At 33.6% G+C, this 25,301-nt stretch overlaps 1 protein-coding gene across 1 annotated transcript; it reads right to left on the minus strand.

Moving 5' to 3' along the window:
• Window positions 1-11,531: 11,531 nt before the first annotated feature.
• LOC106458638 lies at window positions 11,532-20,829 on the minus strand. Its single transcript, XM_013918162.2, has 4 exons — window positions 20,725-20,829; window positions 17,665-18,533; window positions 13,841-13,989; window positions 11,532-11,903 (listed from the first exon to the last, which is right to left on the minus strand). Exons 1-4 carry the CDS (start codon window positions 20,734-20,736, stop codon window positions 11,770-11,772), a joined length of 1,164 nt encoding a protein of 387 aa, XP_013773616.1. The 5' UTR covers window positions 20,737-20,829; the 3' UTR covers window positions 11,532-11,769.
• Between the last annotated feature and the right edge of the window lie 4,472 nt (window positions 20,830-25,301).

Genomic DNA, 25,301 nt, shown 5'->3' on the forward strand with positions numbered 1-25,301 from the left:
TTATACAAAAGTTCCACAAACTTACAAGCAATACAAAGTCTCCTTTCTAATCTCGATCTTCCTTGATGTCTTATCGAGGGTGCACGATGAACGAGTTAATTTCGAGTTGACGTAGGTACAATTCTCTTAACAGCAGCTGGCTCTGTGAAATTCACTGATCACACGCTGATTTCTCCTACAGGTGACGTTAGGTAATGTTTTCGTAATGTCCGATGTGAATTCACTGAAGTCGAATGATTTGTAATGTTCGAAATTTATAAACGTTCCTGGTCAATTTATCTGAAGTTCCCGATTAATAAGCGTTAATCACAAATATAGCTTACGAAGTTTATAGCACACCAATTACAGCAATCCAATAATAGATACTCTTTTTAGACGCGTAGCGTTGGTTATATTTATAGGCATGTAGAGAGTTTCTTGAAATTTCAGTTTTAAGTAACAATACTAACGTTAGCACTAGCGTTTACGTACATACATATATTGTTGATTCTAACACTCGAGAATCTTCTACAACTTTAGAGAATAGGCGGGACTTTCGCAATAAATATTTAACAGTATATGTCATGTACCTTTCGAATTATAAATTTAATTTAAAGAAACATCGATATTAAAATAAAAAGAGAATAATAAATCCTTCACAGAAGTAGTTTACTCTTTGTGATTTCTTTGAAAAAAAAACATCCTACCATTTATAACTTCATTGAAAATGCTTTAACACGGTACCGTAATTTTCCGAAAATAATACACTCCAAAATATAACACGCACTCTAATCTTCACGAACAAAGAGTCAAATTTGTCTTATCACCATAAATAATACGCACCTAGACTTTTGCAATATTGCGGTCAAAGCAACCCTTTGATGACAAGAATATAGTCTTTAGTTGTACATTTGCTGTAGTGTTTGCTATCTTAGCAATCATAGCCGGCAAATAAACATTGTCAAAATGTTAGAGGATCCGTAAAATCCCTAAACGCGAGTTCGTCTTACCGCTTGCTATGTAGAGAAGATGCGCCAACTATTCAACGACAGTGATTTCGACTCAGAATTTGAAGGTTTTACCAAAAACGAGCTGTGGTTTTAAATAACTAACGTAATGTAGAGATAGCTAGTTTCTATTTCCAAACATTTTTAATTGTGCAAATAAATAAATTTTAAAAATCACAAGACCTTCTTTATCATTTTATTTCAAAAATCATGTTTAAAGGTACTGAAAGTTAATGAAAATGGGAAACAATTCTCATTTATGCCTTAGAAATAGAAACAATTAATAAAATATACCATCGAAACGCAACATTTCTGGTAAATCAGCATTATTATTCACAAGGCTTGTCGAAAAACGTGGTCTGGACTGGCTTTAAAGAAAAAAATAATAATTTACAGTTATTACCATGTAAAATTCGCACCCTAACTTCTAGAAACCTTTTTTAGTGAAAATAAAAGCGTATTATATTCGGAAAATTAGGGTATCTCATCCGTTGTATATTTTTTAGAAAACGTAATAACCCAACAGTGTAACTTTAACAAAGGGGGTAGCGTAACAAAATTGTCTATCATATGTGACACTTTGGAGGGAGCTTCTCTCTAAATTAGGTTTCTTAATATTGTAGTCAGACATTACTTTCAATCTTAGGCCCTCCAGTGGTACAGCGGTATGTCTGTGGACATACAACGGGAGAAATCGGGTTTCGATACCCGTGGTGGGCAGAGCACAGACAGCCCATTGTGTAGCTTTGTACTTACCTTCACACAAACAAACTTCACTTTTAAATTCACACTTAAACAAGTTTGTAAATCTTTGTGCTAAATCCTATTTTGTCAAACCATGAAAACGTACAGCTTTAAACACAATAACACTTTTAAATGCGTACTTTTACAAGTTTGTAAATTTTTGTGCTAAATATTATTTTGTCAAACCCTAATAAAAGTACATCATTAAACACAATGACACTTTTAAATGCGTACTTTTACAAGTTTCTAAATTTTTGTGCCAAATCTTATTCTGTCAAACGTAGAAAAAAATACAGCATTAACACAATGACACATTTAATTGCGCATTTAAAAAGTTTGTAAATAGGTGTATTAAATATCGGCCCGGCATGGCCAGGTGGTTAGGGCGCTCGACTCCCAATCTACGGCTCGCGGGTTCGAATCCCAGTCCCACCAAACATACTCGCCCTTTCAGCCGCGGGGTCGTTATAATGTGAAGGTCTATTGAGTAGTCCAAGAGTTGGCGGTGGGTAGTTTTACAATTAGAGACGGCTAGCGCAGATAACCCTCGTGTAGTTTTGCGCGAAATTCAAAAAACAAACAAACGTATTAAATCATATTTTGTCAAATCCAAATAAAAGTACAGCTCTAAACACAATGAATTAATCATACTGTTGACAACCGTTTAACTTAGAAAATTTTCTATTTTGTCTTTCCATCACAGCTTAAAAACTTGGGGAAAACAAAATATGTTTCGATTATCTGGATTATTTTTATCAAAATTCCTAGTTTTGAAGATAATGCGATAATGAGGAATGTTACCCATAACCAAGACTATTTATTATGAATTGTAATTATTAATAAGAATTTTACTAGTTCTTCTGGTAGAAGCTATTACAAAATTGATCATAACGTAAAATGTTATAATAATAAATATTCTCTTAAGCAGAACTTATTTCATGGAAAGTGTGAAACTTATATTAAAAATTATGAAGTTTATCCTAGTGTGGGATTTTAACACACTATGCATTTCTATATTTTTGTAATATTATATTATTTATTCTGAATTTATTATTTGTTTTTTATATGTGTAAGTTTCACATAACACATAGTTAATAAAGCCGTTAAGTTAATTTCATTGTAAGCTATACTTTTGTTCCTTTGTTCTTCTTGAAGTAGATAATACCTGTTCTGCATATTATGTAAGGATGTTGACAGCAATGATTTTTCAGATGATATCTAGATGTTACAGCCCCACCTACATTGCAAGAAGAATAACCACAATGCGGGTAACTAGTTACCCTAGGTAAATGCAAGGTTTCTTACATGCTAAGGAATGCCACATTTGGTCAGTCTGGCTGGAACGTCATCTTGGTCAGTAGTCTTGAATATTATATGAGTTGGTCTAGTCAGGATGAGAGAAAGAATTAGCTACTGAAGTTAACTAGTCATGCTTATTCAAGCTATTAGACGCACTGTTTTTAGCGTGCAGTAAAGATCGTGCATTCTGTTTTACATTTCGTGTCCAGTATAATTATTTCATTTTATGTTGGCTCAGTTAGTAAGAGGTTTAATGTTACTTCATAATTGATACCTTGAGCAAATCTTTTATTATCTAGTGGACCTATCCAACATAACTCTAAAGTTAATTCACGTGGATACACTACGCCAATAATATTTAAAGAGTATTTTTGTCTTCTCTTATCAGAAATCTGGTGTATATATATATACACACACATAAAAACTAAAAACACTGGTTGATTTAGAAATTGAAGAGTTTATATCTAAAGTTCCATTGCTTGGGGTGGTCTGTATGTCATTACAAATTCAAAACATTTATTTACTTTTACAATCTTAATTTATCACATTTAATTCTAAAGGCAAAGAGGGAGAAACAAATATCGTAGCTTTGATTAATTTTTCCTCTCAAAGAATTTTTAAGAAAACAAACATGATTTTTTTTGTTGGCACTCACTTTTACTCTTACTGTATTTCAAATTCCGTTTTTCTGTATATACCTTATATCCCCGTAGTTGCCGTAAAAGCCAAACATCTCATAAAAGTCATATATATATATATCTGATAATATTTTATTAACATATCCTATTTATGATTATATATTAATTTTCCACACTTCGGTACACAGTAATAGTGTTCAAATACGAAAACCACTCAGTCTCTTCATACGAAATTGTACTCGTTAATCATCTTACCCTGTTCTTGGTGTATACAAAAAGTATTTTCTTGTAAAACTTGAGTTATTGTCTAACTTTGTAAACACTGTTCATTCTTACGAACTTAAAGAGCATATTATTCTTTGGTTACTTTCATTTATCGCTTAAAAATCCTGCACAAAATATCTTAACAATTCTTTGTCACTTTCTCTTCCTTTACTCCCAAGTCAAGTGCATTATAATTCCTCTATCATACAATAAACCCAGAATAAGTGACTCATTATATACCCCTTTCTTAGCATGGCATTCCTCTCATCTATTCTCTTGTATGTCGTTTTTTTTCTGTCTCTGAAAACAATATTTTAACCAAACCAATTGATGTTTGTTCTCATCCAGCACTTCATATACCAAACAAAAATTGTCAACATCAAATTATCAGGCAAGATATCTGAGCTTGTTTGTTTTACTACTTATACATATCCTAATCCCAGACCATCACTTCGAAACTTGCAAATAACAGGTCGAAGCATAAACAATTAAGAAATGTCCATTCACGAACTTCAAAGTGGAGTTGTAATAACTGAACAAACTCATGAAATACGATAACACATTTTTGTTTCAAATATCGTAAACCATTAACAATCTTAATAATGTGGACCCTTCATCGCTATTCCCAGTTATCAACAACTTGATAAAAAAGACACATTCCGACTTTCAAAACACAGAAGCCAGCTCACACCTCTTCCAAACTGATGCCATAAGAGGTGTTTGAACCATATTTGCTTTTGACTGACCATGTGCTTGATGTATTGTGTACAAGCTGACTTTCAGCATTAGTTCAGATCTAATATAGTAAAGCTACAGTTTCAAGTATTTCTCACAAGTGTAACTGCTAGAATAATCACCTTTGTTTTTACAGAAACCGACTCTACACCAATGATTTTTGTATAAAATTGAAAAGCGCTTGCATTTTTTAGCACTTATGAACACTAAACTGATGTTAAAGTTATCCAAAGAGGATTTGGAATTTATATATGATCACCTTGAAGGCTTATCACTCTGTAGTTTACCAGAAAAAAATTTCTTTATATTTAAATTAATTCATGGACAAAATATTTTAACCCTAATTACAAGACAAAATATATGCTATTGTTTTTATAAATAAACACTTAGCAAAGAAACTTACCATATTATCCTTATTGTATAATAAAACTCCTTAAAGTCACCACCTAGATCACTATTATGTAGCTTTACACAACCTCATACCATCAAACACGAATAAATTTTGTTTTTATTCGTTAATTTTTTTTTCTCCAAAATGTGAATGTTAGTGAAAAAGATGACGTAGAGGCCTAATCTACTCTTTGATTTTCCGCTCTCACTGCAACAGACTAGTTTCTTCGATTTCACGGCTCACCAGTTCTGTTTGGAAGGGCAAAGTAAATAAATAAAGTAGGCCTCAGACAGTGGTGGAATTTAAGCAGATTATTTGATTTTGAATTATAGTCCTCTATTCACTATTAATAACCTAAAATACTTTAGGTATAACATGGATAACATGTGACATGCAGTCACAATGAATAATAATTGATAATTAATTGTAACAGTATGTCACGTTATCCAAACACCTAAAGTATTTTAGGTTATTAGTTATGCTTAAAAGACCATACATCTAAACCAAACCAATTGTGTCTTGAGTATTATTCATATTGACAAATATTTATTAAAGATCCTGTTATAGCATTCATAGTCTCATTGGTACCTTAATATCCAAATTGTGTCTTATTCACAGTTTATTCAATAATTTAGTCAACTAGAAACTGTAAATTCAGTTAAATTTCAACTACTCAGGAAGTCTGTACCTAGGGCTTTATTATATCTTACCATTACTTTTCTCTTAAAGCTATATGGTATTATTAAAGGTCAGAGATTTTATTAATGACTTAAGCAGAACTTTTGTCAAAATTAACTGTGTGGTATTTACTTAACACTTAATTGTTTCTGGAAATCTCCACTCAAGATATTCATGTGTTAGAGAAGGAGAAATAAAAAATAAAAAGTTACCTCGACAAAACAATGCAAATATCGCTTACAATAATTTAAAAAGCTGTAAATAATAGGATTATATTACAGACCTAAGGGAAGTAAAGTTTGTGCAAGTATTGTTTTAAATAGATTGATCATTTTGAGATATTGTTTGTTGGCATTTAGCAATTACGAAGCACGTTTGAAATATTTGGTATTGTTAGTTTGAAAAAATTAATACGAAGTTTTGAGGCATTTCCTGTGTGCGATATTTTGGAAAAGGCTCTTGAATATCTTTATTAAAACAACCAGTTTTTTGTTGTAAGTACCATATACTGTCGTGCTAATCAAGCAAGTGGTAGGAACACTAGCATCTGATAGAATGCATTATTAATTTATATTATCAATGAGTTATGTTCAAAACAAGTTATCAATAAGATCAGAACTAGGAATTGACTTAATAAAAATGTTACTGTAATCGAATACACCCCCGGTATAACTCCATGAATACACTGGAGCATTCAGGAACAACTACACCATTATGTTAACTGTCAGGGGAATACTCCGCAAGGATTATTACATTATGATATATTTGTTCTGGCATATTCAGCAACTACTTCTCCATTATGATATCTGACACAGCGGTGTTCAGGAACTAATATTGTTTTAAGGGGAAATTAAGTAGATCTAAAGAAAAGTGAAAGCTACGAAACTGGTTGTGTAAAGAGTAAGTAATTTCAAATAATTGTGAAAGTTGAAAGGATGATGAAATAAATTTTTGTACGAAATGTTCATACATGCATATGTATAGATTGTTCTCGTATACACAAAAGTATTAAATTGGTTGTAACCTAATATACATTTGTGAATAAGAAACAAAAGAGAATCCTCAATAGCCGCGACACTTGAAATTCTTTTAGGCAGGATTAGAGTAAATAAATGTATGAGATCTTCTTTTCCTTTTTATTAGTTATATTTTTGTGCGCCAGCAATACCAAGCATGGTGCGCGCTTATACCCGATTCGATTTTATTACTCATCAGGATCTCTACAACTATCCTCAAATTCAAATTCTTTTAGGCAGGATTAAAATGGATTAATCTATGAGACATTCGGCCTGGTCAAATATATCAATCTAAAGGGTTTAACCTCCTGAGTCTAAAACTAAAATTAGATCTCAAATCTGTCAAAAGATGACGGAACTTTGAGCTAAAAGTTTGTACTTGAAAAACTCAGAGCCATTTCTTAGCCCCTATGCCACGGCTAAAAATACATAATTTTTTTAAAAAATTTGCTAATTGAAATCGTAATATGTTTTTCAAATTCTATCTTACGATCTATATAACATCTAATATTTAACGTTTTGTAAACATATCCATCTGTGTACGTGCCAATTGTCAATCATTTAAGTTGCTGAGGTTTGGAGATGTAAAGTACTGAATTGATTGTTCTCATAGAAATAATTTTTCTCTTCGTTTTCGTCCAAAATGTAGCGTGTCGTTTTTCTTTTCATTTTGTATTTTATGTAGAACAAATGTTTGTCTAAACTCGTCACCGATGCTCCTAATAGAGGTTTATAGTCATTATTCTATGAACCAGTAATAACATCCCTTAAATGAGTATCATTTATCTTTTAAAATTAAAGATGTTTGTTTATTTTGTAATTAAGCACAAAGCTACAGAATGGGCTATCTGTGCTCTGCCCACCACGGGTATCGAAACCCGGATTCTAGCGTTGTAAGTCCGCAGACATACCGCTGTGCCACTGGGGGCATTAAAGATGTTTCGTGTGTAAAATCACACATAAAATAGTATTAACTACTGAATTGATTCATGTGTAATTGCTTCTAACCTTTGAGTTCGTGACTCATATTAATATAGAAGCTATACTTAATGCAATAAACATAGTTATTGTAATCATTTCTTTGGAAGATTTTACAGAAAGTACAGGTTGACTCGATATGGAACCCAATGCCTACTGAATGAACAGAAGGTTATTATTGGTATACATTCATAGTTATTATTTCTTACGTATTTACTAAAGATAATTGATATTCGAATTCTTTTATTTTTCGATAATGTAACAGTTTTTAGTAGTATTAACATGACTTGTAAACATTATCCTACTTTCATCTTTTACATTACGAGAACTGGATGAACTTGTTTTAATTTTAATTGTTTTGCTGCATATGGAGATCAGGAATAATGATATTTTGGTTACAACTTTCAAAAAAGCGAATTTTGGAGCGATGCGAAAAGAATTATCTGTTGTGAATTGAGCAGCTGAGTTATTCAAAGGCACTGATCAAACATGGAAAATTTTTAATGATAAAGTTTTATATATACAATATAAACACATCCCTTATAGGAAGAAAAAGGTGGCTGCAATTGGCTCACAAAGGGTTTAAGAGATGAAATTAAAGAAAAGCATCGCAAATGTAATAAGTTTAAATTGACTGGTTTGACGGGAGATTGAGAATATTGTAGAATATCAAGAAAGTTGTTCAAATTAGGAAATTAGGACATCAAAAAGGATGTTTGAAAAAGGGTTGGTTAAAAATGTAAGGATTTCTTTAAATACATTAAGGGTAGACAAAATGTTAGGATGGGGTAGGACCCTTTAGAGATGATAAAAGAAGGTTCGTATCTAATGATTTTGAGATTGCTGGGTCTTTAAATTCTGTTTTTATCTTCAGTTTTACTAATGAAGATTAAAGCAACATTCCTTATATTGAACAGTTGATAGATGGAAACAAGATCGAACAAGATGATCACATTAATTTTGAGCTTGTTAAGGAAAAATTGGGAAGTTTAAAGAACGATAAGGCTCCTGCGCCAGATAGTATTTCCACAAATGTTTTGAAGAAGGTTAAGGATTGGATATGTGAGCCACTTGATACTGTTTTTTGTAATCCTCGAATAGTGGTCAGTTGCCAGAGGATTGGAAGGTAGCTAATGTTACTTCTCTTGTCAAGGAAGATGATAAAAATTGTCCAGTAACTACAGGCCTGTTAGTCTTATAACAGTTGGGGGGAAAATTTTAGAAAGTATGATAAAAGATGCTTTGTAAAATCCTTTAATTAACAAAGTTTAGAATTTTATTGAATGGTCAACATGGTTTTTATTAAGAGAAAATCTTGCCTAACAAATCTTTAGACATTCTTTGAAAATAATACTGTTGTGTAGATGAGGGTAGGGGTGTAGATTTGGTGTATCTGGATTTTCAAAAAGCATTTGACAAGATGCTAGATAAAAGGCTTGTAAAAAGTTATCTCTATACGTGCGGGGAATAACTAGCTCATTGGACTGAAGAGTGGCTAGATAGAAGAAAGCAGAGGGTTGTTATAAATGGATTAATTTCAGAAGGGGGTACCTGAGGGCTTAGTCCTAGGACCTTTGCTCTTTTTTATTTATATAAATGGTATAGATAAAGGAATGTTCAATAAATACCTTTAATTTGTTGATTATATTAAGGTCTTGGGTGTTACTGGCTGTGAGGAGGAGGATGCTGCTTTACAAAAGCATTTAGATCATTTAATGAGTTAGGCGAATAAATGGCACATGTGTTTTAATTATAATAAATGCAAGATAATGCCTGTGGGTTATCATAATTTGAATTATAAGTATAATTTGAATGAGAATAACCTTAACAGTGTTATGGAAGAAAGGGATCTTAGTGTAGTGGTTGATCAGTCTCTTAAGCCTTCCAAGCAGTGTACTGTTGCTAGTGGTAGGGCAAATAGGATTTTAGGTTGTATACAAAATATAAGTCTAAAGAGGTTATAGTTTCATTGTATAGGTCACTGGTTAGGCTAAATGTGGAGTGTTCTGTTGAGTTTGGGATCATTACCTTAGGAAGGACATCGAATTGTTGGAAAGTGTACAGAGGGGGCTACTAGAATGGTGCTTCGGATGGATGGGTTGTCATACGAGAAGAACTCTAAAATTGTTTTCTATTGAAAAAAAGAAGAGTTAGAGAGGATCTGATTCAAGTGTTTAAGATTGTTAAGGGAATTGATGGCGATGATGAATACTCTTTTTTTCACAGATGGTAGGAGTAGGGGACACAAATATAAATTTTGGCAGGGTAGGAGTAATTTTAAGCTAAGACAGTTTTATGTTTCTAAAAGGGTGGTTGGCTTTTGGAACGGGTTGCCTCCAGATGTTGTGGAGGCAGTAAGGTTAAGCGAGTTTAAGAGAAAGCTTGATAACTAAATGAGTGATAATGGCTGGCTTTGAAGGTTTGTTTTGAATTTCGCACAAAGTTACAAGAGGGCTAGCTGTGCTAGCCGTTCCTAATTTAATAGTGAATAACTAGAGTGAAAGCAGCTAGTTATCACCACCCACCGTCAACTCTTGGGCTATTGTTTTATCAACTTATAGTGGAATTGACCGTCACATTATTGGTGCATGCTTGGTGGGACGGAGATTCGAACCCGCGACCTTCAGATTGCGAATCGAGCGCCATTAACTACCTGGACATGCCGGGCCAGGCTTTGAGGGTCTGTTTACTTATTTAATAGTTTTAGTTTAGTTACGGGGATGGCACAGCCGAGATGGACTGATAGATCTCTTCTTGTCCCAAAACATCATGTGATGCTATTATGTTAGTTGTAAAGTTTGTGTTAATAACCACAGTTTTGCGTGTATCAAACTGAAAATATCCTATCGTTAAAATTATATAGAATATAAAATCGAAAAAAAAACGACAACAATTAATGGACCATATTTGTGAAATATTCGAACGCGTACTAAGCAATAGAAAAAATGTAACAATTTAGAATTCTTAAAAACACCGGTAATCAGAATAAAGTAAATTTATAAAATTGACCAACAGCTACTGACTGTTTTAAGTGTTCCCAACTTCACAGTACTTAAGTTCTGACGTAGAAGGCGTTGTGCTGCTGTTAATGTTTTTATAACGCAAAACTACACAACAGGCCATCTGAGCTCTGTACTTTAGCAGAGTAAGGCTGAAAAATTACCCTAATCCGCCCTGAGGACAACCAGAAATAGTAACGATGTATTCTTCATATGAGTATAAATTAGCCAAATACTTAGAGATGATGATTTTCAAGCTAATACTTCACGTGTATATTAGCGTTTATATACGTGAACTTTAGCCAGGAATTTTTTCTACCTAAATACATTTATACGTATTTGAAACGACCTTAAAATTATATTAGCCCAAACTCTAAAATATTGCATGTTTGATTAAAAAGGTACGTGATTTTAAACTATTACAATGCGTACAAAGTATGCTTGATATAAGAAATACATAATAGCTAAAACGAGTAATTCTTGACCTAATGCATCAATTCTCAGTTTCCAATGACCTGGCATGGCCAGGTGATTAGGGCGCTCGACTCGCAATCTGCGGGTTCGAATCCCTAGTCACATCGAACATGCTCGCCCTTTCAGCTGTAGGGGGTGTTATAATGTGACGGGCGATCCCACTATTCGTTAGTAAAAGAGTAGCCCAAGAGTTGGCGGTGGGTGGTGATGAATAGTTGCCTTCTGCCTTCCCACTGGTCTATATCACTGCTAAGTGAGAAATGGCTAGCGCAGATAGCCCTCGCGTAGCTTTGTGCGAAATTCGAAACAAATCAAACCAGTTTCCAATATACACTTGGTCACACCGAAACATATTTTATTATCTGGGACACATACACTTTTAATTATCATCAAAACATTTTTATGTAGTAAAACAAACATAAAGTTTACTTAACTTGGGTATTAGAAGTTAAACTCAACTTGAATAACATAGGCTAAACTAAGGTTTAAATGGCATAATTAGAATATTTTTCGTATATGTCAGAGTTTAAACTTATTATAGTAAGATAGTTGTTGTTCATTGTGATCTCAACAGATCAAAGTGGCTGCGGCTCGTTTCACGGGTTGATATGCAAATTTCCAGGGGGCGCTGCACAATCCAGTTATTTCAGTCTCGTTAGCCAAAATCCATTTGATGTCACAGTCACAGATGAGAAAGTTTCCTTGAGAAATAAAGCAAAAGAATTAGAATAGTTTTTCATAGTTTATATCATAGCTCAAAAAACGCGGAAGTGAGAAACAGGAAGCCTTGCTATCATTTCTATTGCTACATATTATCATTTAAAATCATTTCGAAATAAAATGTGGCTAAGATATAAATATAAGGAATACTATATTATTCAGATTAAAATGCCCAAAGTAATTACAGTTTCTTATTTTTTTATTTAGTAAACATGACCCACACACTTCGTTTCTCAGTGTGTATCTTTTTCAATTACCACGATAAAAAATCCACTTGCATTCTTTAATATTTACGAACTCATATCCTCATGACGCAGTGTTATATTATGTGTTACGTATCAAATTATTTATTAAAGTCTTAGTGTTTCGTATCAAATGATTCAATAACGAGTTACTTTCACCTATCAAATTATTCAGTAACGACTTAGTTTCACCTATCAAATTACTCAGTAACGACTTAGTTTCACCTATCAAATTATTCAGTAACGACTTAGTTTCATCTATCAAATTAGTCAGTAACGACTTCAGTTTTTCTTCATATATGTTTTTATTGCATAGATACACATACACATGTATTTAAATTTTATTGTATTTTGTTACCTTTTGTTTATGGTACATCTTCTCTCTTCCGCCACGCATTTTTTTCACTTTGATATATATAATATATACCCATTTATCGTTCCTAATGCATTATGTTTTATATTACTGCAAAAACCACATTCCTCCCTAACTACCATATGAACATTGTAATAAATAACATATTGGGAAGAAGAGTTTCATGTTGGTTATAACTGTTGTAATGATTTAACGGTTAAGTTTTAAGCATTTCCTCTATGATTGACGTACACTAAAATAACATATATAGCTACTTTGGCATGTTCCAAGCTAACACTGTGAAAGATTTATTTGATTTTATTTCAATATATATCAACTTACTTTTGTTGGTTGGAGTAAGATAACTGGAAGCTGCTATAACAACAGCTTGGCAAGCTGCTTCAAGTTAGTATATTGTACAAAGTCAATTCCAAAATATTTTTGAGCACTTTATATATACATATACGACATACGTCTCACTTCTGTCTGTGACATATTTGTTGTTGTTAAGCTCAAAGTCACACATTGCGCTGTCTGTACTGTTCTCACCAGGTGTATCGAAATCAAGTTTTTTAGCCTCCCCGCTGAGCACTGAGGGACTTTGTGATATATAATCAATGAGTATTTAGTGAATGTTTGTAACTAATTGTAAATTTTGAAGTGTGTAATCTTCAATGTTTGACCACACACAGGCAACATACATTTCTTGTTCTTCTTTCTAATCGGGTGATCAGAAGTTTTGTTTTGCATCTTGATGTCATCTAACATTGCTTCTCTTTCATTTCTTGTATGTTGGCTTTCGTGCCCGATAGTGTGATAATATACATGTTTAATGTGAGCGGCATCTTATGTGCACGCGGGCTAAACAGGCAGGTCAGATATCCTTACAGTTCAGTTATAACCATCCATATTTTTTGAAATCACTGCTATCAGGGCCTTGTATAATTTTTTGAATTGAATATTTTGTGAGCTCGCCCAAAGCTATAAAAGCAGAGCCTATTCAGCATCGTCATGCCTCGAACATTAAATCCCTCCATCCACAGCTTGGCACGCTAGCCAATAAACTACGCCCAGCCAAAAGCGTGGGAAGAATTAAATATAGTATTATTTGAAAATCCATAAGTAAAATGTATATTTGTTTCTTGTGTTAATATCAAAAAAATTATAATATCACACGTTTAAAATTTTGAAATTTAAGCTTATAATTTATCAATAATTAAAAACATTGTTTCGAACTCATTAAACAGAAAATCTTCTTAGAACATATAGAATTAACTGAAAATATCTAAAGAAGTAGAAATGTTCACTATTATAAAAATCTTACCACTTAAATCGATCGTCTGGATAACACCTAGCTCCTGTCTCCAGGTGGCTGACGGGATATACTGAAGAAAGTTGTGGGCGATATTTACCTTTTTTAGTGCTAGCATAAGTGAGAACATGTTTTCTTGGAGTACTGAGATTCGATTCCAGCTGTAGATACAGACAATAAATTACGTTCATAGGGCATAATTTTTCATAGGATATACTGTTTTACTTCTGGAATTTCAGTTCTAATTTTATCTCACATGTGAGAATTGTGGATTCTAATTATGCAGTTAAATGTTTTGTATTTGTCCCTCTTTATTTTTTGGTTTAGTTGTTGGATTTGTGTACATTACATTTTATGGCTATTTGCCTTAAAATGTTTACGGCTTGTGCCAGAGAATATTTTGTGATTCATAGTCGTAGTTTTTGATACAGCTTAAATTTTTTGTACATTTTGATTTCAAATTATTACTTATCTAGGGTCTTCAAAATACTACCATTTTAATAAAAAGCGATAAATTGTCCGTCACTTGATTTAGTTTGAAGTTACAGCTGAGAATTGTTTGTTTGTTTGTTTGTTTTTTAATTTCGCGCAAAGCTACACGAGGGCTATCTGCGCTAGCCGTCCCTAATTTAGCAGTGTAAGACTAGAGGGAAGGCAGCTAGTCATCACCACCCACCGCCAACTCTTGGGCTACTTTTTTACCAACGAATAGTGGGATTGACCGTCACTTTATAACGCCCCGACGGCTGAAAGGGAGAGCATGTTTGGTGTGACGGGGATTCGAACCCGCGACCCTCAGAGTATGAGTCGAGCGCCTTAAACCACCTGGCCATGCCGGGCCCAACAGCTGAGAAAAATTCAAGACTAAAAAACTCAGCTTATGCCTAGTTAATCCGCGTGTAAACTAAATCTCAGTTTCGTGCTCCGAGACATACTTTTAACTTTTGCAAAATTATAAAGTTCGATCTTGGGTATGACCTTTTAAGAGCCAAATGAGACACAGGAAAACATGATATTAAACTTTTTTTAAAGATAAGGATCATAAAGACATAAAAAACACAGTCTGAACCGTGATTAATTTGTTTGTTTATAGTTAAATACAAAGTTACACAATTGTTCAGTTGGTGTTGTTTATTATTAATCACAAAGCTACACCAAGAGCTATCTGTGCTCTGCCCACCACGGGTATCGAAACCCGGTTTCTAGCGGTGCAAGTCCGCATACATGCCGCTGTGGCACTGGGGGGGGGGGCGCCGTGATTAAAGCAGAGAACTGTAGTGTGTCATAAAGAGAACAACGAAAAATTATCATTGCAACTGCGATCAAGGCGACTGCAAAATTTATTCCAGGTGGGGGGCAAGCCATCGCAGAGCGCATACCATGGCCTTGAAGTTTAAATGTGATTTTCTGATTATGGCTTATTTGTGTAACCTATTTTAGTCATTTATATTTAAATAGTAATATTTTCTAATGATGTGTTTAAGTATATGATTCAAATAGATTTTCTTTGAAATTCAAGGGGGACAAGTGCCCTCCTTGCTTTATCCTGCGGACGCCATGACTGCGATAGTGACTACCTCGTATTAAACAATAAGCTGAGATGAGTAACAACTTCATGAAACGATTATGACAAGTCAGATCAGAGCTATAACACATTGCCACACCAGGGCCATAGTATAATACATTGAACCGCGCTTACTCAAACAAGCCTACTATAAATTAGTTTCCGATCACATGATGCAAGAAAAAAACTTGATTACGCGTTGAATCAATGAGTTATGGCGCTGTAGGTCGGTAGCCAACAGGGTCAACGCGTTGTGGAAGTTAGCCTGTACGTTAGCCTGTAATCTCCCTACGTCATACGGACTTCATTATTAATTATCGTCAGAATTCGACCTAACTGTTGGATAGCGCTATTGTGTTTACTCTTCTTACCCTAGGCTTATAGAAACCAGTGTCAGTCGTAAAAAACAGGGTCAAATAATATCATAAACATGATATATAGTATAAACAAGTATTTAACTACATAACTTAAAATCATCTCTGAACAATATCGCCCCCCAGTGGCACAGCAGCATGTCTGCGGACTTATACCGCTAGAAACCGGGTTTCGATACCCGTGGTGGGCAGAGCACAGATAGCTCTTGGTGTAGCTTTGTGATTAATAATAAACAACACCAACTGAACAATATCAACTTCTAGAAGAATTAAGTAGGCCAAAGTAATCATTGTCTCCTGTTACAATAATGTTTCTAAGTGTAATTTAACTCAATAACAAAGTATGGCCTGACAATATATATATAAAGAGCCTCATAAAATCGATGAAGTTGAGTTACGTAAACCTAATTTAAACGTTATGCATAAAACAGACATACATGTCCGTTCACGAGCTAAACTCACTTGTTTTTAAGCACAATTACTATGGTTTCCACATTCTAGACAATAATATTAATGTGAGGTGATGACCAAAATATTACATGAAACGTTTCTCACAAATATTTTTGCATAATAATAATAGTAATGAAACTGAGGCCAGACTGTTATAACAATACTACTATAATGGACCAATTAAGAGGAATTTCTAACAGCCTGATAAACAAGTGTTTTGTATAAAAATGAGTTATCTTCTTCAAAATGTTATAATGCAACTCCGTAATAGCCTTCTAATTCTTATGTTCTAAACTAAAGTTATATTTCACGTTGTTTAGAGTGGAAAAACCGCTTTGCTAACGAACCACGAACTTTAACTACAGCGTGCAATAAATATCAAGGCCTTTGCTATAAGTATGGTAAAATGCACGGTACCTCGCGGTTTTAGGGGTTAAATGTCGGCAACGAATATTCAAGAAAAATCCCAAGGAAAAAATAAGCAACAAATGTATGACGGCCTAAGCACTAAGTCTGAATCATAACATTTTTATGTAAAAAAGAAGAAAATTTAATATTAAATGATACTGGCATTAGTTTGTTTGTTTGTAGTTAAGCACAAAACTACACAATGACTATTTGTTCTGTACCCATCACGAACATCGAAACCTTCAGCTGAGCTACTGGGGGGCTCTCTTTTAATGAAACACAGTCAAAATTTTAGATATGCATCATTTCTGATTGTTACCTGTTATTTCATTTGTGTAGATTTGTAATTATTACGAGGGGCTTTTACTTTGTTGCTTATTAATCTAACTTTACGATGTTCTAGGTTTTATATTAGAATGAATGATTTGTGGAGATGCCACACTTGTTCGGCTGAATGCGTAAGAAGAAGACCAGCTTGGGATATTGTTTGTTTGTTGTTAAGACCAAAGCTGCGTAATGGGCTGTATGTGCTGTGCCACTGCAAGGTTTAAGCCCCAAATTTTAGCGTTATAAGTCTCCAAGCTTTCCGCTAATCACCAACTAAGAGTAAACGTGAGTTAAAGTATCATTGCGTCAAGTGTAAAATAGTTTTGTTTGTTTGTGTGAAGCTGCACATTGGGTTAGGCCCACTGCACTTATCGAAACCCAATTTTTAGAACTATAAACCTATAGACTTGCCACTGAGCCATTAGTGCAGGGCAGTTATAACAGCGTCCCTGTTACGTATTTATATGAAATTTTGTGAAAAAAGTTTCATATTATATGCATATGCTGACCATCACCTAGCAATGATATTTATATGATTTTGTATAGATTTTTCATAATCTTCCATTGACTCGTTTGAGAAAAAAAAATTATCATTAGCACTGATGAAAAAATTGAGGAAAATAAACAAACAAGAGAGGGTCTATTGATTTAAGGTCCTATTGGAGGTTTTTCCCAGATTGGCTAGCGCCGCTACTGGTGAAGAATAAACTTACTTTAAGTTTAACACCTCCAATTTGCTGTCTGGAGAGTCGAAGATGTTTCTGCTGAGGTTCGCCAGTTTATTATGGGACAGGTCTAGCTCAGATAAGGAAGTCAGTGTTGTAAAAGCAGCACTGGATATCACCGAGATATTATTGTGAGACAAAACTAGTATTTTCAAGCTGGACACTTCGGGAGGGAAAGCGTTGCTGTTGATTTCTTCAATTGCATTGAAAGATAGATCCAGTGATTCTAAACTTTTAGCATTTGTCAGGCCATTCATACGGATACCATTTGCTATTTTGGTATATTCATACTTGGGCTCTGGAGAAGTTGAACGAGGAAAATGATTAATATTTCGAGAATAAAATCCATATTGTCTAGGCCTACGAGTAGTCGTAGTAGTTGTTGTTGTTACTAATTTTTTTATAGTTGTTGTACACTCATTGCATAGTTTTCCTTTAAGAGAACAGTTTGAAAAAACAAGTTTTTTCAAGTACTGATCTTGCTCTTGAAAAGGATTGTTACAGAGAAAACAGTCTGACAGTGTCGTGTCTCGGATCTCTAACTCTCGGACGCGAGACATTAATAACCACCGTGACGGTAGCTTCAGATTCCAATCTTTATCGGTGTCATTATTTGTAATGCCAGTTATAATCACTTTGTCCAGTACCAGATGACCTGCAGCACCATCAACTCTGTACAAGTGGTCCTTACACTCTGGTCTGTTGCAAACAACAATAGTGTAAAAGTTTTGAGTGGAGGACGATGTTTTGATACAGAACCATGGACTAATATATTCTTCAGGAGGACAGGAAGAACCAGCTATTCCATAGTTGACGAAGGACGCCATCAAAAGGACGCAGGTGATGAGTTCCATTACCTGGAGAACGCCATATTTACAGTACAATATAAGATAGTTACCAAAAATAAAACAAAGTACAAAATTTCAATAAGTTCTAAGAAACAAATACAAATTTTTACCAAAAGGCAGTGCAAGCAAAGATGGAAGTGAAGACAAACAATGCTGAGAACATTAACTTCATTTATTTTTAATTGTTCACATTTCCCTTTCGTCATATTCTTAACAAAACGATATATACATATTTAATTGAACGATTAGCAATAGAAGTATCCAGCTAATGGAAGAGCAAACAACATAGAGATACTTAGCATACGCTATGAAAAACTAATTGAAATATATAGATAATTTGTACATGCTAGAGAAGCCCATGAATATATCTACTTTATTAAGTGGCGAACAATGCATACATATTTAGTTTATGACGTCGTTAAGATGTGACATTGAACTGAATAAATAGTGAAAATTCGAAATGCATCGCGGTTAATATTGGAGATATCTAGTTGGTAAAAAGGAATGAAAATGGAGGTATTTGGGTGAATGGTGTAGTTGATATTTGAGCAATTTTTTTTTTATGAATGGTGAAATTAGGAGTTACTTTGCACGTTATCGTTAAAAATGTAGACATCTAGTCTAATAAGTGGTGAATAAAAAGATACTTAGTCTTTGCTATGGCCAACAATGGAGATACCTTGTTGACTAAAAGATGAGAATCATTATTCTCAGCACATTGGCAAGTATAATTAATTAGTGGCAAACTGAGCAGCAACTCAAGTTTACTATGACTAATAATGAAAGTATCTAGCTGACTAATGTATTACGTTTAGAATTATATTAAAACAGTATATTTCGATATGACAACATAGGCTTACTCAGTTCACAATAAAAGTCATTAAAATAAAAATAAATTCTTATTTTACAACATCTACTGCCATCTAAGTGCTATAAAAGTTTACCATTCCTCTTCATAAGTACCATTATTATATTCTACTACCATCTAAGTACTACAAAAGTTTACTAATTCTCTACATAAGTATCATTATGATATTTTACTGCCATCTAAGTACTATAAAACTTTACCATTCCTTTTCATAAGTACCATTATTATATTCTACTGCCATCTAAGTACTATAAAAGTTTACCATTCCTCTTCATAAGTACCATTATTATATTCTACTACCATCTAAGTGTTATAAAAATTTACCATTCCTCTTCATATCTAAGTGCTATAAAAGTTTACATTCCTCTTCATAAGTACCATTGTTATATTCCACTGCCATCTAAGTGCTATAAAAGTTTACCATTCCTCTTCATAAGTACCATTATTTTATTCTACTCCCATCTAAGTGCTATAAAAGTTTACCATTCCTCTTCATAAGTACCATTATTATATTCTACTGCCTTCTAAGTGCTATAAAAGTTTACCATTCCTCGGCAGTAGAATATAATAATGGTACTTATGAATTCTAAGTGCTATAAAAGTTTATCATTCTTCTTCATAAGTACCATTATTATATTCCACTGCCATCGAAGTGCTATAAAAGTTTACCATTCCTCTTCATAAGTACGATTAGTATATTCTACTACCATCTAAGTGCTATAAAAGTTTACCATTCCTCTTTGTAAGTACCATAATTATATTCTACTGTCATCTAAGTGCTATAAAAGTTTACCATTCCTCTTCAGGAGTACCATTATTATATTCTACTGCCATCTAAGTGTTATAAAAGTGTAACATTTCTCTTCGCAAGTGCCAGTATTTTAGCGTTAGTTTTAATTATCTTATGTCATGATTTAAAGATTAGTTCACGTAAGTTTTTATCAGTAGTTTTCCAATGAAAACTACTTTATTCCACCTTTATATATATATAAACATATTTACATTTAGTAAACCGAAAATAGAGTAGATCAAAGTGTATTTAACTAAGATGAATGGTTTCTATATAGTTCACCATATTCAATAACGTTAAATATAACTTACTCTATCAAAGTGTATTTAACTAAGATGAATGGTTTCTATATAGTTCACCATATTCAATAACGTTAAATATAACTTACTCTATCAAAGTGTATTTAACTAAGATGAATGGTTTCTATATAGTTCACCATATTCAATAACGTTAAATATAACTTACTCTATCAAAGTGTATTTAACTAAGATGAATGGTTTCTATATAGTTCACCATATTCAATAACGTTAAATATAACTTACTCTATATTTCATGTAATTGTCCTCTCTCCAAAAAGGCGATTCAGCACTGTGTTCGGGGGCAGAACTTTTGTGTCAGACCTAAAGCAGGATATTAATCTATAAAGGTAGAACATGCTTCGCGTGAAAGCGATACAGATTCACGTGATCTTCTGAACCAAAACTGAAACTAGATAAAGTAGCTCTTTGTATAAACTAAGGGTGGTAACTAAGACCGGATAACACTACATTTTTATTTAACTTATTCTAAGTCTTTGAGCTTAGATACATCCTGTAATAACAAGATGCACATATACAATTTCTTGATACTCAAAAAGGAAGGTTTAGTTCTGACAGCATTTGAACCGTGTAATGGTCTGTTGATTAGCTTCGCTAAGAAGCCGTAATGCAGTGTTTGTTTGTTTCTGACTTTCTTTGTAATTAAGCACAAAGCTACACAATGGGCTACCTGTGCTCTGGCCACCACGGGTTTCGAAACCCGGATTCTAGCGTTTTAAGTCCGCAGACATACCGTAATGCAGTGTCTTTCTGATCCTAGCATATAGAGTATAATATTGTACCATATGAATTAAACAGGACCCTGGTCGTTTTCCTAAAGTCTAAACATTCGTTAGGGGATCATAGTCAGTTAAGTAATAAATGCCTCTTTACAAGCGGTTAAAACTATTAGGGATATTTGCTTAGCTGTACGCATTAGCATGTTGATTTCAAGTTTCGTTCTAAGTAGATAGCTTAGTAGATAGTAGATCTTTAGGAAATCATAGATCATTTGTTTGTTGATTACAGTCTCAAGGAAACCATATTGTAGTACATATCTGTTCACTATCCTTAGGAAAGAATAATGCCGTTTTCTTTTGATTAGGATCTATATAAAACCATAGACTGTAAAAAAAAAATCACTGTTAATTTCCGGTAAACATAAGTTCAAACTAAACTAATTCACGATGTCCTCTGCTAAATTCGCAGGAATTCCCTATAAAATATTATTGGAATTTACCGTGAAATAACTGTTTTCGTCTGTATTTTGAGTGTTTTGACTGTTACTCTACAATGAAATGCCCTTAAATTAACGGTTATTCCACACAAGTAACTGTTTTACCATGTATCTCAAGCGTTTTGCACTGTGCACTGTCATTCCAAAAAGAAACACTTTTTAATTAATGTTTATCCACAAAAAATATATTTGTATGCGCAGTCAACTCATAAAGAAATACTTTAAAAGTAATGGTTAATCCAAATCCAAATACGGTTTTATTATATATTTCAAGTTTTTCTTTCCCTCTCTCTTTTTTTAGAATTCCACACATAAACTCTTTAAAGGGTTTATCCACATAAAATTAATAAAATATGTATATATATATTTCGACCAGGTCAGCTGCATGGTCAGGGTCAGAGTGCTAACCTTTAGTAAGTAAAATGCAACTGTGTAGTCCCCACTCCCACGTGTATAAAAATAAAGATAAAGAATGCCCTCCAGTGGCACAGCGGTATGTCTGCGGATTTACAATGCTTGAAACTGGGTTTCGACACCCGTGTTGGGCAGAGCACAGATAGCCCATTGCGTAGCTTTGTGCTTAATTACAAACAAACAAACAAGTAAGTATGGCAGTGTTTTTAAGAATGGTTCACTATTAAAAATAAGCTTGCTGATAATTTCAGTAAAATTAAAGTATATATTCATTTTATAGCATTTTTTCACGTTATTTTAATGTTTTTAACCGTACTTTAAAATACGGTTTTTAAAATTGGAAATAAATGGTTGATTACATGTTTTTACGGTGTTTTTTTCATAGTGTAGTGCAGTTTTTTTTGCCAAATATCTTTAAGAGACCGTGTTGCAATATTTGTTGATCAGGATTTTGAAGAAACAAAAGCGTAGTTCAGGCTGTAGGAGACCGTAATATAGTAGTCTGTTGATCATTATTTTTAGGCCTCACAGTGGCACAGCTATATATGTCTGTGGATTTGCAATCCTAGAGACCGGGTTTCTATACCCGTGGGGGGCAGAGCATAGATAGCTAATTGTGCAACTTTGTGCTTAACTACAAACAAACATTATCTTTAGAAAACAATAGAACAGTTTTTTGTTCAGTTCATTCTTTAAAAAATCATAAAGTAGTCTTCTACCGTCCTTCAGGAACTTGAACTTCCCTAAGCAATGCGATAAACATCGGACATATATATTAAAATGAAGATAGCCTTAGAAATAACTCTAATCGTGTGTGTGTGTAATAGATAAAAAATTTAAAAGGTGATTTTTTAGGAAATTCAACATTTTAATTGTTTTATATACTTTAGAAAGAAAATTGACATATAACCAAGGCAAATAATATTTACAGTTTACTGTGGGGCGAACAGAAAAAATGCACTGATGAAGATCATGAGCAAGAGACAATCGAAACCAAAACTAAGTCTACTTTTACTGCATGTCAATTTAGAGATAAATAATGTCTGCATTCTTATGTGTACTGGGCAAGGAGTGAAACAGACAAGTCACTATTTGAAACCAAAACCAAAACTACAGTTAATTTGTTGGCGTGAAATAGGATCTACTATCAACTGAAACGGAAAACATGAGTACAATGTCCGCTTTAATTAAGATGTTTACACTTACATTGTATATGATGACGCACAAAACATCCATCCCCTGGGTGTTAGTAGCTAGTTGTATAAAATGTGTAACACTATCTTCTGATTTTCTATACCCTAAAATCAGTGAGTAATAGTAAGTACAGATGTCATAGATTTTCTTTTTATATATATATTTACATTTAAACAGCTTTTCTAAAGCCGTCGTGAAAAACTAGCGTGATGACCCAGAGCAAGGTCGGTTTTATGTGATCGTAAAACTGTTTACCTCTGTTAGAATCCAGCTAGTGCCAGGAAAAAATTGGAAACTTATAAACAGTCAGAAGGTGCTTTAGTATATAAGTTTTTTATGTTCTTTTATAGGCCACTCTTTCTATACTTGTGTTTTTAACTCACATGTCTATATATTGCCTCTGAATATTACAGTTTGTTAGCCACGCGAATTCGCCAAATGGTCAGTTTATTCTGCAAACACTGTATATTCCAGGATACAAACTGGCAGTTGCTGTGTTAATCAAATGAGGTTTGAATTTTTAAACCACCGGATATTGTTACAGAGCCATTAACCCAGAAAAACTAAGTTTGTGGAAGAATTGTTATTTGGTTTTCTTAAGATAAGTATGGTCTGTAGAGTAGTTGGTGGTAAAGTATTGTTTTTGTGGACAATCTGTTTCAAAAGAAGCCATGTGGTTAAGATTTGTTGGTAACATTGTCTGTAGGAAAGAGGATATAGCTAAAAGTTTGTTGCAATTCTTTCTGAGGGATAAGGAATATACTATTAACGTTTTGTTGGTTATTCTTTCTGTACGAAAATGGATATGATTAACGTTTTGTTGGTTATTCTGTCTGTACGAAAGTGGATATGATTAACGTTTTGTTGGTTATTCTGTCTGTACGAAAGTGGATATGATTAACGTTTTGTTGGTTATTCTGTCTGTACGAAAGTGGATATGATTAACGTTTTGTTGGTTATTCTGTCTGTACGAAAGTGGATATGATTAACGTTCTTTTTGTTTATTCTATTTGTAGAAAAGAAGATATGACTAAGGTTTTGTTGGTTATTTTGCCTACAGGATAAGGGATATGGTTAAGTATTTCTTGGTTATTCTGGCTGCAGAATAAGGGATAAGGATAATGTTTGTTGGTTATTCTATCTACAGGATAAGGGATATGGCTTAGGTTTGTTGGTTATTCTGCCTGCAGGGTAAGGGATATGTTTACGTTTTTGTTGGTTATTCTATCTACAGGATAAGGGATATGGCTAAGGTTGGTTGGTTATTCTGCCTGCAGGGCAAGGGATATGTTTAAGTTTTTGTTTAGACAGAATAACAAATAAACCTTAGCAATATCCCTTATTCTGCAGGACGAATAACCAACAAACCTTAGCCATATACCTTATCCTGCAGCAGAATAACCAACAAACCTTAGCCATATCCCTTATTCTGCAGGCATAATATCCAACAAAAACCTAACCATATCCCTTATCCTGCAGGCAAAATAACTAACAAACCTTAGCCATATCCCTTATCCTGCAGGTAGAATAACCACTTGAATAATAACCAACAAAAACTTAACCATATTCGTTATCCTGTAGACAGAATAACAAATAAACCTTAGCAATATCCCTTATTCTGCAGGACGAATAACCAACAAACCTTAGCCATATCCCTTATTCTGCAGGCATAATATCCAACAGAAACCTAACCATATCCCTTATCCTGATATCCCTTATTCTGCAGGACGAATAACCAACAAAACTTAACCATATCCCTTATCCTGGTCTAAGGTTTATTTGTTATTCTGTCTACAGGATAACGAATATAGTTAAGTTTTGTTGGTTATTCGTCCTGCAGAATAAGGGATATGTCTAAGGTTTATTTGTTATTCTGTCTACAGGATAACGAGTATGGTTAAGTTTTGTTGGTTACTATGCCAGCAGTATAAGGGATATGGTTAAGTTTTTGTTGGTTATTTTGTCTACAGGATAACGA

This window comes from Limulus polyphemus, unplaced genomic scaffold (assembly GCF_000517525.1).
Source record: "Limulus polyphemus unplaced genomic scaffold, Limulus_polyphemus-2.1.2 Scaffold495, whole genome shotgun sequence".
Taxonomy (NCBI): Eukaryota; Metazoa; Arthropoda; class Merostomata; order Xiphosura; family Limulidae; genus Limulus; species Limulus polyphemus.

What these genes read in the sequence shown, in the direction of transcription:
- LOC106458638 (XM_013918162.2), bottom strand. An exon ending in TTGGAGGTGTTAAACTTAAA is followed by an intron (nt 13,990 to 17,664) that starts GTAAGTTTATTC and finishes CTGTATCTACAG; the next exon opens with CTGGAATCGAATCTCAGTAC. An exon ending in CCAGACGATCGATTTAAGTG is followed by an intron (nt 11,904 to 13,840) that starts GTAAGATTTTTA and finishes TTATTTCTCAAG; the next exon opens with GAAACTTTCTCATCTGTGAC.